This window comes from Martes martes, assembly GCF_963455335.1.
Source record: "Martes martes genome assembly, chromosome: 10".
Taxonomy (NCBI): domain Eukaryota; kingdom Metazoa; phylum Chordata; class Mammalia; order Carnivora; family Mustelidae; genus Martes; species Martes martes.
In genome coordinates, this window is record NC_137898.1 from 7,161,362 (window position 1) to 7,179,867 (window position 18,506).

General features: G+C 54.9%; 3 protein-coding genes across 3 annotated transcripts; 2 read left to right on the top strand and 1 right to left on the bottom strand.

Moving 5' to 3' along the window:
• Positions 1–2,965: 2,965 nt before the first annotated feature.
• Positions 2,966–3,567, top strand: TMEM262 (transmembrane protein 262; the record flags this gene model as incomplete). The annotated part of the gene is made up of 3 exons (XM_080817349.1): positions 2,966–3,179; positions 3,286–3,385; positions 3,491–3,567. The coding sequence occupies exons 1-3, from the start codon at positions 3,006–3,008 to the stop codon at positions 3,565–3,567; spliced, it is 351 nt and encodes a 116-aa protein (XP_080673475.1). The 5' UTR covers positions 2,966–3,005.
• A 47-nt stretch (positions 3,568–3,614) lies between these two features.
• On the bottom strand, positions 3,615–7,723 carry ZFPL1 (zinc finger protein like 1). Its single transcript, XM_080817270.1, has 8 exons — positions 7,549–7,723; positions 7,085–7,194; positions 6,681–6,792; positions 5,316–5,509; positions 5,127–5,199; positions 4,904–5,050; positions 4,565–4,688; positions 3,615–4,065 (listed from the first exon to the last, which is right to left on the bottom strand). The coding sequence occupies exons 2-8, from the start codon at positions 7,184–7,186 to the stop codon at positions 3,879–3,881; spliced, it is 939 nt and encodes a 312-aa protein (XP_080673396.1). The 5' UTR covers positions 7,187–7,194; positions 7,549–7,723; the 3' UTR covers positions 3,615–3,878.
• Positions 7,724–7,818: 95 nt separating this feature from the next.
• CDCA5 (cell division cycle associated 5) lies at positions 7,819–14,026 on the top strand. The gene is made up of 6 exons (XM_080817307.1): positions 7,819–7,966; positions 8,172–8,266; positions 8,344–8,409; positions 8,489–8,524; positions 11,992–12,429; positions 12,600–14,026. Exons 1-6 carry the CDS (start codon positions 7,921–7,923, stop codon positions 12,678–12,680), a joined length of 762 nt encoding a protein of 253 aa, XP_080673433.1. The 5' UTR covers positions 7,819–7,920; the 3' UTR covers positions 12,681–14,026.
• Positions 14,027–18,506: the final 4,480 nt, after the last annotated feature.

The window sequence follows — 18,506 nt, forward strand, 5'->3', positions numbered from 1 at the left end:
TGCAGGTCTTCACCAAGGTGCAGCGCTCAGTCGGACGGGAATGAAGTTCAGACTGAGACAGGATGAGTTTTAACAGAGAAAACGACTTTATCCAGGTGGTCCTTGAAACATTACTTGTGATTGGCTGGCGGCGGGGGCGGGGGCGGGGACTGGGGTGGGAGCGGGGGTGTGGAGGGTGTTGGAATGGTAACCACCTTGTTTAATCATTCTTTGGCAGGGGTCCCGCGGGCCAAACACATCCCGCCACCTGTTTTCATTTGGCCTATGAGCTAGGACTGGTGTGTTGGGTTTTTTTGTTTATTTGTTTTTAATGGTTAAAAAATATATAAATGACATTTCATGAGGTGAAAATTTTGTAACATTCATATAACCAGAGTAGATCTTTCAAGTTCTCATCAGGAGAAAAACAATTGTAACTCGTTGGGTGACAGATTTTAACTAGACTTGTGATGCTTTTAAAATATATACAAATATCAAATCATTACATTGTACACTTAAAAATAATGTAATATGTCTATGTCAGTTTAAGACCATTTTCATAAAATACGAAATATATGAATTATGGCAGTGTCTATAATTTTATTTGAACACAGTCAGGCCCCCTTGTTTACATATTTTCTATGCCTGGTTTTGCATTACAACAGAGGTGTTGAGTAGTTGTGAGAGAGACTTTATGGGGGCTCCTGGGTAGCTCAGTTGTTAGGCGCAAGTCAGGGTCCTGGGATGGAGCCCCTCATCAGGCTCCCTGCTCAGCTGGAAGCCTACTTCTCCCTCTCCCACTTCTCCTCCTTGTGTTCCCTCTCAAGCTGTGTCTCTGTCAAATAAATAAGTAAAATCTTAGAAAAGAGAGTGAGAGACCGACCTTATGGGGGCCAAAACCTAAATCATTTACTATCTGGTCCGTTTCAGGAAAAGTTTGCTGACCCCTGCAATCTGTGTTCAGGAATGTTCCATTTATGTTCCAAAGGATGTTCAGAGGCTGTTTAAAAAATACGGTGTCGGGGGCACCTGGGTGGCTCAGTGGGTTAAGCTTCTGCCTTAGGCTCAGGTCATGATCTCAGGGTCCTGGGATGGAGCTCCAGGATCTCTGCTCAGCGGGGAGCCTGCTTCCCACTCTCTCTGCCTGCCTCTCTGCCTACTTGTGATCTGTCAAATAAATGAATAAGACCAAGAGTATAGCATGTCTAGCTGGTGCCATTCCTAGGGCCTTGTTTAGTTACTCATAGGAACGAACATTTGATGTTGCTATTTACCATTACATGTTCAGATGCTGATATTACAAGTAGATATTGCCCAGAAGAGATATAAAACATTTATAACCAGTAGAAAAAATAGCTTGAGAGGCAGCTGGGTGGCTCAGTTGGTTAAGCGTCTGCCTTTGACTCAGGACATGATCCCAGGGTCCTAGGATCAAGCCCCACATCAGGCTCCCTGCTCAGCGGGAAGCCCAGTTCTCCCTCTCCCATTCCCCTGCTTGTGTCCCTCTCTTGTGGTCTCTGTCAAATAAATAAAATCTTAAAAAAAAAAAAAAAACCAAGGAACCCAAAAGATGCCCACTCACCAAACTGTTGAAGGGATTACCTCTGTTAGGTAGGTAGGAGTGGCAGGAGGGAGGTCATTGCCTTTTCCTCTGTATGTTTGTGTGTTACCCAAATCTTTTACAAGAACAGAGTCATACGCTACTTAAACTTCTAAATGGCATTGAGCCAGAAGCCCTAAGGTATGAAAGTTTATTTGTAGTCACCTGAGACTAGAGCTGCAATGATTTCAACCATGGGCCAACAGCTGGGCATTGGGTGAGTCACCCCTACGTCAGAATGTGGGGTCTGAGGGACTGTGGTGATTAATGACACTGGGAAGCAAGCATGGAAATGGCAGGGGACTTTGGGTCTTGACCGTGAACCTGACTTCTGTGGCTGGCAGAGAGGAAGGAGGCCGGGGGTGGGGCAGGATTCAAGTACCCTTCTTCTACTCTAGTCCCTGGGAATTTCATGTCCCTCTACACCATTTGTGCCCATTTTTCTGGATGATACTTCTGAGTTCTAGAGTTTTCCTCTCTTCCATGTATGTTTCTCTTCCATTAAATGTTTTCTTGTTGCTTGGAAGGGTCCCTACCCAGTCAGTCCCAGCCTCGGGTAGAACTGGACCTTCATTTCAGTCCTCAGTGAGCCCCTCACTCATTGGCCATGAGCGCCCAGGCTGACACTCCCTCTCTGTACCTCGGATTTGGGTGCAAAATAGGATTTATGCCACCAGCCTCACCTGGGACTCTTGGAAAGGACGGGGCTGATGGCTGTGAACGTGCTGAGTGCTGAAAGGTGGCAGACGGTGAAGCTGGTGGGCATCAGGTCCTCGGACCTTTGAGGGAGGATGGAAAAGCTAGGTGCTCTCTGGGCCACGCCAAGGGAGGGAATGGCGAGGGCCCCAGGACAGCTGTGGGCAAGCTCTTGTCTCTTCCCTTCGCCTCGTTCCTCCCCGTTCGGGAATGGAGCAAAAACTTGGAGCCATTTGGCCCAGGCCTCCCCTCACCTGGGGGTGCCCTCGAGCTACACACCCAGGGCCTCGTCTAGACTTGCCACGGACCTAGGACATGCCCTCCCACATTCTGAGCCCTGGCTCTGCAGTCAGGTGCCCACAAGTGCACCCGGTGCGGAACCATCGAGGGGCTCGGTGAGCAGACGGGCACGAGCACACGAAGCATGCGCGCAGCCAGGATGGCGAGGGACACTGTCCCTTCCTCAACGCCCCTGCTGGTCTGTACCGTCAGCCCTCCGTCTGACCTTCCATAACCTGGAGCTCCCCCCGCCACCCGTGAACCACTCCCATACTGGCTGGAATCAGCCTGTATTCTAGAATCTTGTCCCCCTCCTATGTCCTCGTGGTTCTAGCACCCCGCCACGATTCCAGACCACGCACTCGGGACCCAGAAGGGTCAGCTGCTGCTCCCGAACGGGGCCGGCTTGCTCAGGTTCCGCTGTCGGGCTCGAGTCTATGCGGTCGCCGCGATGCGGTGGGTGGACCGGCTGGCTGTGCTCTTCTTCCCACAAGGCATGGTGCTCACTGCCGCTGCCCTGGTGCTCTTCTTTATACACCTTGGCGTCCTTGCCAGCGACGTGCACAACTTCTACGTCACCCACCGCTACGACCGCATGAGCTTTCAATACACGGTGGTCCTGATGGTAGCCTGGGGCCGGGGTTCAAGGGCTGGTCGGGGGAGGCCCCGGGGCTGATAGAAGCCCCGCTGTTGTCTCAGGGGGCCACTCCCCCACTGGACGGGGCCTACAGTTCTCTCAGGTGATCAGCATCTGCTGGGCCGCCATGGGATCACTCTATGCTGAGATGACAGATGACAAGTGTCTTCGGTGCTTTGCCCTGACCATCCTGAGTGAGTGGGGGAGGGGGTCGTGCTGAACGGGAGGGGAGCTCTGGATCCCGAGGCAGGGCAGAGAGCGGGCAGGGAATGCTCATAGGGGCTCTCTCGTCTGCCCAGTCCTAAATGGAGTCATGTTCTTCAACCGCCTGTCCCTGGAGTTTCTGGCCATCCAGTACCGGCAGGAGAACCACTGAGGCCTGAGGGCTGGGCTGAGAAGGGGGAAGGAAAAGGCGGCTTCGGTGTTTTAATAAAGTCTGTCATTTATTTCCACCTGTCATCTCCTTTGTGGGGAGGAGGGCAGAGGGCTGGAGACTCAGGGTAAGCAGGTCAAGACAAACGTTTGCCCTGCAGGGGCCCCAGGCCCAGCCAGCAGCCACTCTCGTGGACTGGAGTGGGCCTGGGATTTTAGTGTCTCAGGCTTGAAGAGGAGGAGCAGAAGAAAAGTCCCTAGACCGCCCTACCTCAGGCCCCCAGGTCCTAGGCTGGCCCGGCTCCCAGCGAGGGCTCAGGAGGGACCCACACGGATGTGAGGGTTCATGAGGGGGTCCAGGTTGGGATCGCTGTCAGCTGCGGCTCGGCCCAGGCGAGACATGAGCGCGAGGAGGGCCAGAAAGCCCAGCAGCCCCAGGAGCAGCAGCAGCCCCGCCCGCTGCAGCAGGGTCAGCGGCCGCTTACGAGACCCAGCCCGGCTCCTGGGGGGGACGAGGGGAAAGTCAGGTCAGGGGCCCCTCGGCCCGGAGAGGAACCCCAGACATGATGCCTGCCTTCTGGCCCCGGTGCCACTGTCCCCAAGCCTTGCTGCTTCCAGTGTGCCAGCTTATCCCCACGCCTGCTTGTTACGCAGCGGACGGTGCAGCTCCAACTGGCGGAAGCAACCACCGTTCTGCAAACCAGAACATGTCGGGCACATCAGAGTCGCTAGGCTCAGGGGCTGTCAGAGGAGGAAGGGGCCTCAAAGAGCCCCACCTCAAGCCTCAGATACCTAGCAGGCGAGGAAAGAGCCCTAAGGCGAACCAGACTCAAGACTCCCAGAGCTCAGCGGGGGCCTCTCTGAGTAGACAGATACCAGGTACTGTGGTTACCCAAACTGAAGCCCATCTTGTCTATCACACAATGATCATGCCTGGGCCTCTGGCTCTCACTTTCTCTCCTCCCCCTTTCTGGCAGCCGGGCCCACCTGACCCTGCGTACCTGAGCAGCTGGGCCAGCCAGCCCAGGGCAGGCCGGCGACGGTACTTGTCGTCATCACAATCCCCGTGGAGGCCTGGTGAACGGTCATCATCCCGCGTGTCATACACCTTCCTCGGGGCTGAGGCTGCAGGGGCAGAGCCACCGGTATCCACAGGCTCAGAGAAACTGGCCTGCAGCAGGGTGGGGAGTGGGGAGGGCAGGAAGTCCTTGCCCTCTCAGCCCAACAGAGCATCTCAGAATTGTGGGGAGGTAATGCCTTTGTCAGAGAGAGGAGGGGGTCCCCCGGGGTGGCCCATTCCCTTTCTATCCTCCCCTAGACCACACAATTCCCTGGCTCACCGTGAGTCAAGGGCTCAGGATTGCCCATGTGAATCACTGTGTGCTGCTCGGGCCGGCTAGGGGAAGCGGGGGGCCGGGGGACTTGGCTGTAGAACGATGGGGCAGCGGAAGCGCTGGTTATCTCCTCCTGTTCAGCAGTACCATTGGCTGTGGCAAGAAGGGAGCGGTCAAGCAGAGCAGGGAGGCAAGGGCCCCCAAAGGTGTAGTGCGGACCACCACTTACCATTAAAGCTAGACCAGTCAGAGAAGTCAGAGGTGTTGAGGGGCTCGGGTTCCGGGCTCACCACCTCATCGATCTGCAGGAAGGAACCTGTGTCACCAGCCTGCCCGGGGCTGTCCCTACCCACCCATCTGTCCCAGGTGGGACCCAGGGCAGATGCTCAGTCAGACAGACAGACAGACAGGTTCTCACCAGAGGAAGGCCCAGTCCTGCCCGGGCCCAGTTGACCGTGGCCAGCTTCTCTCTCAGTGTGGAAGCCACAGGGCCAGCCAGGTTGCTTGGGGGGAAGATGGGGCCACTGCAGGTGGGACACTGGTAGCCAGCGGGCGCTGTGTTTCGGGGTAGCTGGGCAGCACGTTCATTGAGGCAGGCCCAGTGGAAGAGGTCTTAGGGCCCATGAAACGGGGGAAGAGAGGCATGAGGAAGAAGACACTTAGGACATCTAGCCCAGCAACAGCCCGTAGCCTGCTACACGGACGTATGCACACCCACACACACAAGCCCACAGCGTTCTCCTTCCTGTCCTCGCTCAGGTCCATCTCAACAGTGTTCCCTAAGAATGTGGCCTTCTTGGCCACTGCTACCTGACCCAGTCAACCAGATGCTAGCTAGATCCCCAGCGCAACAGAAGGGAGAAGCCCACTAGGGTGTGAAGAAGACGTCAGCGACCCTCAAAGTGAGTCCTCTCTGAACACACACTCATCACAAGCTCCTTGTGCTAACAGCTAATCAAGAACAGTTTCAGAAAAAGTTCCTAGACACACAGAGGCACACATATGCCCCCGAACGCATATGCACAAGTGCTTGTACACCTACAATCAAACACAAGTACCATCCCCTGCATCTATACTTGGGGGCACACTGATTCCCAAGCATACACGCCTATACATTCACGTTTGCTGAAAACTCAAGCACTGTCACCCACACATTCTCCTGCAACCTCCCAACACACCTGTGTTCATACGTGCACATGCATTTCTCCATTCACTCATCCGCAGGTACAAAGACACTAACACACATAAAGTCCTAACATACATTAAATTCATGTGCATATACCCACACACTCATCACACTGAGAAACACACACATGGAGCTCTTTTGCACTAGCTCCTTCAAAAAGTGGAGTTAAGCTTCTTACACCAGCACCAGGTCAAGGTCATGGAACATGTGAGTGCCAACTTCTTTTGGCTGAATGTACTGTGAGAAACTCCCTTCTTGTTTAATTGGAATGAATAGCAGATCCCAAATGTCCAAAAGCCTCCTGCCTTCAGCTCCCTGCTGGTCCAGCCAGCTACTGCTTACAGCCAAAATGATACCCACAAGTTGGACTGGCTCTCACTCCACCCTCAAAATGGGAAAGAAAGAAATTAAGAGCTTTAATTTTTAGGGAAAAACACAGAGGCCTAGAAAGGGAAAATGATTTGCCTGAGCTCACACAGCAGATAAATAACATAGGACTAGAACTTGGGGCTCCAGCCTCCCAAGCTTGGGAAGATCTCATTGCCCTGCTGCTTAGAGAGGACCCAGAAACTGGTCACCAAGCTGGGCAGGCCTCACCATAACAGACAAGGCGGGTCGTCTCCCGGTTGGCGAGGGGTATGTTGCACAGGCGGCAATTCGGATTGTAGTCACTATCTTGGAGCCACTGCAGATAGGACTGGACGATGCACTGGAGTGGGAGAGAGAGGTCACAACGGGGGCCCATATCCTCAAGGCCCAGCTGCTTGTCTCTCATCACAGAGGAGAATCATCCTTTCGTTTGTTCCATCAGTAAACATTTATTGAGCACACACTGTGCCAGAGTCTGTCTTAAGGGCTGGAGATAGAGCGGAGCACAAAAGATACCAAGTTCCTGCCCTCCTGGATCTTCATGCCAACCCCTGGCCCTTCACGGAGTTGGAGGAAACCAATCCGGCCTGCCCACCCACTGCCCTGCTCAGCCCCTCCCCTGAAGGCCCCACCTTGGCGTGATTGGCTACCAGGCAGTGCTCGCAGACGTTGACCCGGTGTTCGAAGCAAAACAGATTGGTCACCTTCCTCTTGGGGCACTTGCAAAGTCCCATATTCGACCCTGAGAAAGGGGTCTGAGTTGACAAAGAGCCAGGTTCCGATGTCCGCCACGACGAACTCAAAAGCCCAGATCGTTTCCACTCTTAACTCCCCTAAACATCTCTCATAATCGCCCCAACCCCCAATTCCTGCCTACTGCCCCTCTACATTCCGGGCCACGCCCCCCGAACGAATCCCGCCTGCGGGGACCCCTCCTCATTCCTCCTGGCTCCCGCCCCCAGCCAGGACCCTCCACCAGCGAGCCTCCGATACCACCGGCCCCGCCCCCAGGGGCTCCGCCTGAGCCCCACCCCCTCTAAGCTCCGCCCCCACCTCAGCACAGGTTTCTCCGCCCCACCCCCCGCCCCGTGTTTACCGATCGACCGCCGCACCGGTGTCGACGGGCGCGAGCGCTGGCCCGAGGCGCGGAAGGAGAGACACCGCGCTCAGCCGACCTCCCGCTCTGCGCGCTCTACCTCGGGCCGCTCCGATTATCCCTCCGCTGCCACGTCTCTTCCGGGTGCGGCGCGCGCTGATGACGCCAGCGTGTCGCTGGCCCCGCCCCTGCTGACGCTTGACGTGAAGACCGGGGAGCGGTGTGCGGAGCACAGCGGCCCGCCCGCCTTACGTCACTTCCGCTTCCTCCAGGCAGGGCGGGTAATTCGAACGTTTAGGTCTCCGTCGACCCTCCGGGTTGGCGCGAGCCCCGGCGGCGGAGACGGCGGCGAAGGTTGAGACCAAGGCTAACATGTCCGAGAGGCGAACGCGGTCCGGAGGAGCCGCCCAGCGCTCCGGTGAGCGGAAGGCGCGCGGGAGCGTGGGGCCGAGCCGTTTGAGGGACGGAGTCCCGCGAGGAGTCCCTCCCCCCACCTCTCTAGGAGGCTTGCTCCCAGGGTAGAAGCTTGTTTGGGAACCTTCTCTCGCTCACTCCTGTTCCTGTTCTCTAGACTCTGAGGCCTAGAGTCTTCCCCTACCTCCTGACTTTTTTTCCCTTCCCAGGGCCGGGGGCCCCATCTCCTGCTCAGTCTCTGCGGAGGTCCCAGCGGAAATCAGGCCCTGATCTCCAGAGCACCCTCCCTGAAATCTGGCCCAAGGTGAGCCCCTGCTTCCTCGTTTCTGCCCCGGAGGCCGCTGGGCTAACGTGGAACTCATACTCACTCCTCTTTTCTAGGCACCCCATGCGGCTCCAGTCAGAAAGCCCATCGTCTTAAAGAAGATCGTAGCGCATTCTGTAGAGGTGAGGACTGAGAGAAGGGTTGTGGGTTGGGAGCCAAAATTAGGGTTGGCTATGTTATCAGTTATTATTTTCTCCACAGGTGCCGCCTGTCCACACACCTCGAAGGAGCCCAAGGGTGAGTTCATTTTTATCTGCTTAGTGGAATGGAATCCAGGGCACCCTAGAGATGGGGCAGGACATACTGGCTGCTCACATCTGCCTAGGGAGCAGTTTTGAGGTACGGATCTTCTTCCAGAGATTGTGCTGAATGAAATAAGTCAAGCAGAGAAAGTCAATTATCATATGGTTTCACTCATTTATGGAACATAAGAAATAGCACAGAGGACACTAGGAGAAGGAAGGGGGAAATGAAGGGGGGCAGAGGGGGAGACGAACCATGAGAGACTGTGGACTCCAAGAAACAAACTGAGGGGAAGGGGGTGAGGGGATGGGTTAGCCCAGTGATGGGTATTAAGGAGGGCACCTGTGGCATGGAGCACTGGGTGTCAAACGCAAACAGTAAATCATGGAACACAACATCAGAAACTAATGATGTACTGTATGGTGACCAACATAACATTAAAAAAAAAAAATCTTTCTCCAGTTAGGACTGGAGTTACATCCTGATAAACCTATCATAAGTTGAAAGTATTACCAAACAAAAACCTCTTTAATACGCCGAATCTATCAAACATCTTAATTTAGCTCAGCACGCCTTAAATGTGTTCAGAACACCAACGTTCGCGTACAGATGGGCAAATTATCTAATACAAAGCCTGTTCATAATGAAGAATTGAATATCTCAGTTTTTTGAATACTGTACTGGAAGCGAGCAACGGAATGGGTATAAATCGATCAGTTGTTCACCCACGTGATAGCGTGGCTGACTGGGAGCCACAGTGTCCTGCCATTGCCAGTATCACAAGAGAGGATCTTATCGTGTATCACCAGCCTGGGAAAAGATCAAAATTCGAAGTATGATTTCCTGTGAATGCCTATCAGTTTTGCTCCACTATAACATTGAAAAACTTCTTAAGTCAAACCATCACTGGGTCGGGAAGCATCTGTATTTTGAAACAGTTTGCCTCTGGACACTCACATGCGTTGCCAGTCTTGCTCACTCCTTGCGGATTCCATACGTTTAGGTCTCAAGGTCCTGACGTTCCCCCACTGTTTTCCTTTAAGAGCTGAGCTCTGTTCCTAGTATTCCTTCTCTCTAGACCCATCTCCTCGATTTGTGAGAACAGGTTGTTGTAAGATAATGTGTACAGCATTTTTACTGTTTTAGCAGAAGTAATTAAGGATGTTTCGTGAACAGAAAACCTGTGCCTGAAAATATAAGTGAGAAATTATAGCTACTTTTTAGGGGTGAGGAAAAAGGTGAACATGTGATAACAGCCGGCATGCCGAGGATTGCAGTAAGAAAAGTACTAGTTGTTACGAAGGCACCTAACCCAGATCAGCTGGCCCTAGGGCCAGGTAGTCGCTAAGGCATGCTTGAGTGTTTCGGAAAAAAAATCTCTCTGGGGTCTGGGCGGAGACTGAGGTGCAAATAGCCTGCCGGAGACCCCAAGACGAGGTGGGGAGGCTTGCCAGGAATCCTGCAGCGAGATGGCGGAGGCCTGAAGTAAGGTGAGGGCAGAGTGGTGCTCTGTCCCTCCTCTCATCACATGACCTTCCCATCACACAGTGCTGCGCTGAAAAGACACCTCCCAGGAGGCTTCCCTGACCGCTTGTGCTGTGTCACACACACTACTTGTGTCCTGTTTCTCCATGTAGTTCTCCTTAGGCCTTCTCCACATCTGAATGCATGTTGTCCTGCGTGCAGGGACTTGTGCCTCCCCTGTGATAATCACTCATTCTTGTGGGTCGAACGATAGATTGATGAGATGGAGGAAGAGAAGCCACAAGAACTTGTGCGCTTACTGTCAGGGATGAGGAAGAGGTCATCAGGGCTAACCCCTGTTTTGGGCAGCATCCCTTTTGCTCAGACTCGTTACTAAGACTCCGGTTGCCTGTGCTTGTAGCCAGGAAGAGTCTCGGTGATCAACGCCATTCCTTCTGTTAGACCCCAAGAGTGACTGCATTTGTCCTATTTCCTACTGTGTCTTGGCTGCCAGAAAGCTCAGCGCCGAGTTTGGGGTCCATTAAGGTATTAAACACCTGTTCCACGCAGGGCTCTGTAGAAGGTGCTGGCCAGAGGCTGGGTCCACCAGACGGATGAAGACCCCTGCTCTCAGGAAGTTCGTGTTCTCGCTAGGGTGATAGGTGACCGGTGTACAAGAGGTTGTTGGGCCAGGAGTAAAGAACAGGGGTAGCGGGGCTGGTCCCTATTCTGTGGTAAGAAACAGCTTCTCTGAGGAAGCAGTATGTGAGCCGAGAGTGGAATTTTCAGGAGCAAACACGTGAACCTCTTTTTTTTGTTGTTTTTTTGGTTTAAGATTCTATTGATTTGACAGAGGGAGACACAGCGAGAGAGGGAACACAAGCAGGGAGAGTGGAAGATGGAGAAGCAGGCTTCCGGCCCGAGGCAGGGCTCGATCCCAGGACCCCGGAATCATGACTTGAGCCAAAGGCAGACGCTTAACGACTGAGCCACCCAGTCACCCATATGAGATTAATATGCATATGAGATTAGGCCTTTTCCCATTCATAACCTTGCCGTGGCTCCCTGGGTCTCAGAGCAAGGGTCTCCATGGCCCTCCCCTTCCAATGTCCTACGGACGGCCCCTAGCAGCCCCCATTACCCCTCGAACCCCATCTTCAGTTCCTCTCCTCACTTCTCTCTCTCAGCCACCCTGGCCTTGTTCCTTGACCTTTCCCTGCGCACCTGCACCTCAGGACATTGGCACCTCTGTTCCCTCTGTCTACAACACTTGGCCTCCATGCGACTCACTCCCCCACCTCCCTGAAGTTCTAGCTCCGACAGCTCCCCAGCGAGGCCTACATTGACCTTCACCTACTTACAATCCCAACTCACCCCCCGGTGCTATCCTGTTCTGTTTTTTTCCAAAGCACTTAACACTTCTAACGTGCTACATGACTTTTACCTTTTCGTTACCCGTTTTGCCCCCGCCAGAATGGAAGCTCCATGGAGACAGGGCTTTCTCTGTTTTATTCCTGGCCTTTCTCCCGGTGCCGAGAAAGTACCCGGAACTGGGCGGGTGACCGGGAGGTACTCGTTGACCGGCTGGATGTGTTAGGAAAACCATTGCCAGCTGTGTGGCACATGGACCAGAGGGTCCAGGTGGAAGCAGGCAGAGGCGTCAGGAGCTTGTCGAACTGGTCTAGATGACGCGGTGGGGGCTTGCGGTCGGTGGGGGTGGCTAGATTCTGCTCGGGTTTTGTTGGGAGGCAGAGCTGGTAACATCTGGTGGTGAGAAGTCTCGCATCACCGAAGTGGACTCAGAAGTGAGGACAGATTCTTCTTTTCTTTCTCTCCCCAAATCTGTCTCAAGGTCCGACTTGGTGCCTGACCTGTCTTCTGTTTTCCTTTTGAAAGGGTCCTATGGGTCTTTTCACCCTGAATCTCCTCGGACCTTTCTGGAAGTAAGTAATACAGCTAACTAACAAGGAGACGTTCTCTCTCCTGGCCCGGTGCAGATTGCTTTTGTCTTGGAGAAGGAAAACAACCCTCCCAGCAAGGGGCCTGCAAAGGAGGACCTCTTCAAGGCATGTGGAATTCCTGTCACGCCCACCACCGCCCCAGTGCTCTGCCCCCTGAATGCTGAGTCCAGCTCCAAGGAAGGAGAGCTGGATGCCAGAGACTTGGAAATGTCTAAGAAGGTCCGGCGCTCCTACAGCCGCCTGGAGACCTTCGGCTCCGCCTCCACCTCCACCCCGGGCCGCCGGTCTTGCTTTGGTTTCGAGGGGCTGCTGGGGTCAGAAGACCTGGCCCAGGTCTCGCCTGTGGTGTGTTCCAAGTTAACCGAAGCCCCCAGGGTCCCTGTGAAGCCCTGGGCCCCAGATACGACTCTGCCCGGAATCTCGCCGCCGGCCGTGAAGGAGAAGCGCAAGAAGAGGAAGGTGCCCGAGGTCCTGGTGAGTGAGGGCCAGGGCTTCGCCCTGCTGTCGCCCCAGATGTGCCCGGAGGCCGCCGGGACTTGGGCCGGCCTGGGGCTCCGTGCCTGCAGGGTCTGGGTACGTGTGCTCTGGCCAGCACCCCTCCCTTCCCCCGTCCTCCTCACCTGCCCCTTTTTCTCTCCCCCTAGAAATCGGAGCTGGATGAATGGGCCGCGGCCATGAACGCGGAGTTTGAAGCTGCTGAGCAGTTTGATCTCCTGGTTGAATGAGATGTCGGGGAGTCCCTGGCCATCCTCCCCTCTCCCCTGTACATAGCTCCTCCCCGTGGAGAAGACACTTGGGGCCCCCTCCCCTGGCCTTGTTCCATGTACATAAGCGGCTGCTACGCGAGGCCTGTGTTCCTCGGGGGACTGGGGCGGTGTGACAACAGCCGTCTCAGGAAATGGCTCGCCGGGCCTGCCCAAGCGCTGCTGTCATGTGTCTGGTCTGACCCCCCCAGCCTCTCCCTGCCTCCCAGTGGAGTCTCACCGTTTTACAGCTGGGCCGCACACTAGGGAGTAGGAGCTGCTGGCCCAGCCAGAGCAGGGGAAAGGGCCGGGACTGCAGGTGAGTGGGGGCCAGGGCTGTGGTTGGAAAACGGAGCTGCTCTGTGCCAACCCAGAGGCACGGAGGCCTGGTTCCCAGCCACAAGCCCATCTACGTTAAGAGGCTCTCAGATTCTGTAGATGGTCCAGGAGAGAATTCACGGGTTGGGAAGAGTTCTACCTGTGAGAGGAAGACACTGGGCACTGTAGAATTTTACATTTTGAAGGAGGTGGGGAAGCCTGGGTTGGGTCTCAAACCAGAAGTATTTGCTCAGAGATGCTGTGTTTAATCGCTCTGCCCTGCTGCTGAGATGTTCGGTTAAATGCCAGGCGGGAGGAGCACTGCTTGGGGTAAAGGGGGTGAGTTTCTGGGTGTGGCCATCAGGTCCCGGAAACTGAGGCCCAGGTCTCTGGACCAGACACCTGCACAGGGCCAGGAAAGGGGCGGTGGCGGGAGGTGCCCCACTTGCCACACACACCTATTACAAAACAAAGTGCGCAGAGGCTCCTCCCCTCTAGAGGGGAAAACAGGGTTGTATGCTCCTCCCCCTGGTGCTAGACCTGCTAGCTTTGCAGTTACTGCTCGCTGGTGCATCTTTTGACATTTCCAGGGTCATGGCAGTAGAGGCTGAGAGGAGCGTGTCAGGGCTGGTGGGGAGCAGAATATTGGGGAGGATGCACTCATGCTTGCTTAGGGGCCGTCAGACCCCGGGCCACGCCTGGTGGGTGCTAAAGAAAGCCCTTGCAGGGCCTGGGAGCCCTGGGCTACCTGTTCGACACTTTGTGATTTGTCAGACCGCCCCGCCCCAAGCAAGCCCCACTGCCAGAGCGGCCCAGATGCCCCTGAGCTGGACAGCTGAAGAATTCTTGTCCTCCCCGGCTGGTGGGGCAGAGCTCCTGGGAAGTGTCTTAGTCCTGCAGAGTAGGGAGTCACCAGGTGTGGAGTTGATGTCATCATGGCGAATTGTCTCTGTCCCTGAGAAATTAAGACTGTGGGGTGTAGGGGAAAACTGTGTTGCTGTTGTTGTTTGAATAAAAAAAAACAAAAAACCCTGATTAAAAAGTGTCTGCCTATTTGAGACTGTTGTTTTATGGAGGCAGAGGCGAAGGTGGAAGGCGTAGGAAGCCAAGCCTTCTTTGGGCTGTGTCACCAGGGCTGTCCCCTTGTATGGGAGACCGCCAGCCTGGCCTCCAGTAGCCCTGTGATCACTGCTTGGCCTTCACATCGGGTTTTTTCCCGTGCAGTCCTGTCTGCTCCTACAAGGTAGGGCTGCTTGCAAAGGAGGCCTCCAGGGAGCCCCAGCCCCTCCTGTCCCTGGAGGAAAGCCACTGGTCCTGGGGTGGGGCTGCTGAGAGCCTCACTCAGTGCCTGGAGACCCCAACCCCACAAGGTCCAGCCCTCTTCCCCTGCAAGCCAGCTCCTCCCCCTGGCCCAGCCCCTGTGTGCTCTACAGCACTAGGCACCTGGAGCCTCCCAGGGAGCTAGTCAGAGATCCAGGTTCCTGGGAATTCTCCCCCTTGGCCCAAGGAGGGGCTCAAGGAGGCCCAGAGACGAATGTGCGGCTTGCGGCAGGTGGCACAAACTAGCATCCCTCCCACCTTGTTACACTCGTCCTTGCCTCCTAGTCCTTAGAACAGATTAAGTTCTTGAAAGCTTCAAATGCTCCCTACAGCCTCCCCAACCCCCCACTTCTACCCCTAGTCCCCAGGAGAGCAGCCCTCTCCTTTCAAGGCCAACTTTCCACTTTGTCTTTTGATTCAGTTCTCATCTCTCAGACCTTGCTCAGTCCCGAACAGTCTTCTGTTCATTATGGTAAAAAACAACCACCAAGAAGTCGACAAGCGTCTGTTTTTAACTACTACCATTATTCCTTTTAGGGCTAAGCTCTTTGAAAGAATGTCCGGTGGCTCTCTGCTTCTGTCCTACTTACTGTGAGTGCTATCGCCACTCTGTTCCCTTCTCAGGCAGAAGCAACCAGCAACCCCATGATGACCCGAGCAACAGGCTCCGGTCTCTGCCACACTCTCTGCCTGGCGGAGGACACCGCTTTCACCCCTTTCGGTGCCACGGCTGCTGGGCCCTCTATCTTGACTTCCCCTAAAATTTCAGGGCACCCAGGTTCAATCCGGGGCCCTCTTCCCAGCCTGCTGGCTCTCCCCAGATGAGGACAGACTCTCTGGGCCGCCTTCTTGTCCATTCATGGCCAGTCTTGGTCTCCATCCCATACCTTCTTACTGAGCTCTGAACCAGAATCTAAAACTACACTTCGACTCAGAAGTCCTCTCAAACTCAGATCGTCCACGAGCTCTCCTCTTCCTGTGCTGCCTATGACTTCCGCGTTCCCCCAGCGGACCTCGCCATACAAGCCAGGAGCCCGGGGTTCGTGGGCAGCCCTACCCTCTCCCTCGCTCCGTCCTGTCAGCCCTAACTTCAATATCTCTCTACCCCGCAGCCACTGGACAGCACCGGCTTCCTAGCAGATCTCTCCTTTTAACCTCTCCCCTCTCCAAACTGGCAGCCAGACTGCGTTTCCTAGAAGACAAAATGTGATCCCGCTTCTCCCGCTTAAAATCCTTCGATACCATTTCCACTTCTGGGTGTAACAAGCAGAAGAATGGAAAGCAGGATCTTTTTTTTTTTTTTTAAAGATTTTATTTATCAGATAGAGATCACAAGTAGGCAGAGAGGCAGGTAGAGAGAGAGAGAGGAAGGGAAGCAGGCTCCCTGCTGAGCAGAGAGCCCAATGCGGGGCTCGATCCCAGGACCCTGAGATCATGACCTGACCCAAAGGCAGAGGCTTTAACCCACTGAGCCACCCAGGCGCCCCGAAAGCAGGATCTTGAAGACATATTCGTACAGATCATTGTGAGGCTTCCTTTTGTGGTGTCGGCATCTCCTGCACACGTTCCCTGTTATCCGCCGTGTAGACACTTGTCACATGGGGTAGCTTGTACGTGCCTCTCTCCATTCCCACAACCTTCAGCTGCCCGGCCTCAGTGTCTCCTTGTCCCAGTTACGGCCCAAACAACCCACACAGAGACACACAAAGGTTTCCTGTGCCACCTTGTCACCTGGGGGCCACAGCCCAGGCCCCCCTCACGCTGTCCCAGCGGGAGTGCCCTTCGGCACGAGCCTGCCCCAAACTGCTCCCTCCTTTGGATTGCTCTCCTCTTTTAAGGTCCCCTACTTCTTGAGGCTCAAGGACCCCCTTCGTGGTGGTCTCCAGAGCTCTGAGCCGAATGTGTGGTTCCCTTTCGTGGCCAGGGCTGTCTGTACCGGCTTCTGTTAGGGCCCATCTCCCTGCGCTGAGGTCACCTGGGAACCTGGGGTCTCTCTCTGCCTACTTGTGATCTCTGTCTGTCAAATAAATAAAATCTTAAAAAAAAAAAAAAAAGATCCTGTTACCATCATGTGGACAAGAATTAAAAAAATTTTAGGCCATCTGGAAAGGCTCGACGTACTGCGGAGAGCACATGATGTGGGATCTCTGCCCCAACCCGCAGGCCTATCAAAAGCCCAGAGGGAAGCTCTGTGTGAAGGCCACGTCTGAGGTCACTATTTGCCATCGGATTGGATTGTCCTCCATCGCAAGGCCCGCAGATGTACAAGATTCTTCTGGAAGATCTGGGAGTGAAAAATGGTGACGATGCCATCGCCTGACTTGAGACCTTCTGCCACTTGGGGAGAAGCTGCTCTTTCAAGCCTGCTCCGGGGGGACATCTAACACCGCCTTGTAGAGACAGACACATCCTCAGGCTCAACCCAGCTCTGGCTCCACGAGAACCTATCCACGGGGGTCCGAGGGGAAGGGGGTCCCAGGGGAGGCGCATTTGGGGTCGGGTTCAGATTGCAGAGCGGGGAGGGAACGGGAGAGGGAAGAAGCATAGGCGAGAGCGTGGAGGTGGGGAAAGTTCGGGCTGGTGCCGGGAAGTGAGCCTCCTGGGCGGCCTGAGCAGACCGTTGTTCAGGGACAGCGGAATATTAAGGGGATTACGAACGAGGGTGCTCATGACACAGGGGCTGGAATGGCACAGTCTTTGCCTCTCCGTGTCCCATTGATAGATAATTTCTACACCCAAAATGGGAGGGATTCTCTACTTTTTTTACAAGCTTCTACAGGATTCCTTTCAATAGGGTGCCCCTCGTGCCCCCACACCCGATAATTTGCATTTGCGGGGATTCAGTTCATGAAATATTGTCAACATGTGGTGTGTCGCCACCTAACACACAGACCACCTAGCGAAATTCGAATTTCACACAAATAATGAATCTTTTGTTTAGTATAAGTACTGCCCAAACATTGCATGGCATACTTAAACCTTTTTTTTTTTTTAAAGATTTTATTTATTTCTTTGACAGAGACAGAGATATCACAAGTAAAGTAGGCAGAGGCAGGCAGAGAGAGAGAGAAGCAGGTTCCCTGATGAGCAGAGACCCTGATGGGGGGCTCGATCCCAGGACTCGGAGATCATGACCTGAGCCGAAGGCAGAACCTTAACCCACTGAGCCACCCAGGTGTCCCACGCTTAAATTTTTTAAAAGTGCTTGCTTTTCGTCTGAAATCCAGATCGCACCATGTGTCCTTGTATTTTCGTTGCTAAATGCGGTAACCCCAATTTTGAGGGGTCTGGTTTGCTGGACAGAACCGGTCGTGGAGCCTGACCCAAGGAAACCAGACAGGGCTGGCAAGAGGGAAACCAGCAGGGTTGGTGGACGTGGCTTGCCAACTGGGCTTCTGTGTCCTTCAGTCTCCCAGGGGCGGACAAAAAGCCTACTCTAAGCCGGTGGTAAAGCCAGAAGTACAGCCTGCGGAGAAGCCAAATCCAGAAGGCCCTCAGGTCTCCGGGGAGCCAGGCTTAGAGGTGACAGGAAGCCCCGGGGCTTCCCAAGGCAGAGAGCAGGGGTGGCAGGAAGGGGGACATCCCCCATGCTACCAGCCTCATGCTGTGCCGTCACCATGACACCTTCTCTGCCGAAGCCACCCTCTTCAGAGCAAAAGTTCGACCTGCAGCCAGAACCCACCGTGACCTTCCTGTTTACCCTCCTGAGCACAGCGGAGCCCACTGAGTCCAAGGAGCTTGAAGAGTGAGGCTGCGTGCGCGTGTGCAGGGGAGGGAGGCGGAGGGGGCTTCCCTCTGCTAACATTCAGACCGGGGCCAGGACTCAGCCTGGCGTGGGCAGAGGGAAGACCCATGCACAGGCCCCGGGTGTGGGGCTGCCTCCACCCCCTCCCCATTCTGCCCGCCCCACTCTCCCCCACCCTCCAGACTCTCTGGTCCCACCCTCTCTGTGCACTCGTCCCAGGGTCTTAGACAGCCAAGAGTGCCAGTTCCTGGACAAGGAAGACTGGGGCCCCCGGCGGACCTCAAAGGAAATCAGCCATTTGCAGAGTGATTGCAGGAGGTGAGCTGGGTGGGGACAGTCGGCGGTAGATAGGGATGACAGGGTTTTTCCCCACTGAGGTCAGGGCCTGGGGCTTGGTGGCCCTGGGTTTGCACCTTCCCTTCGCC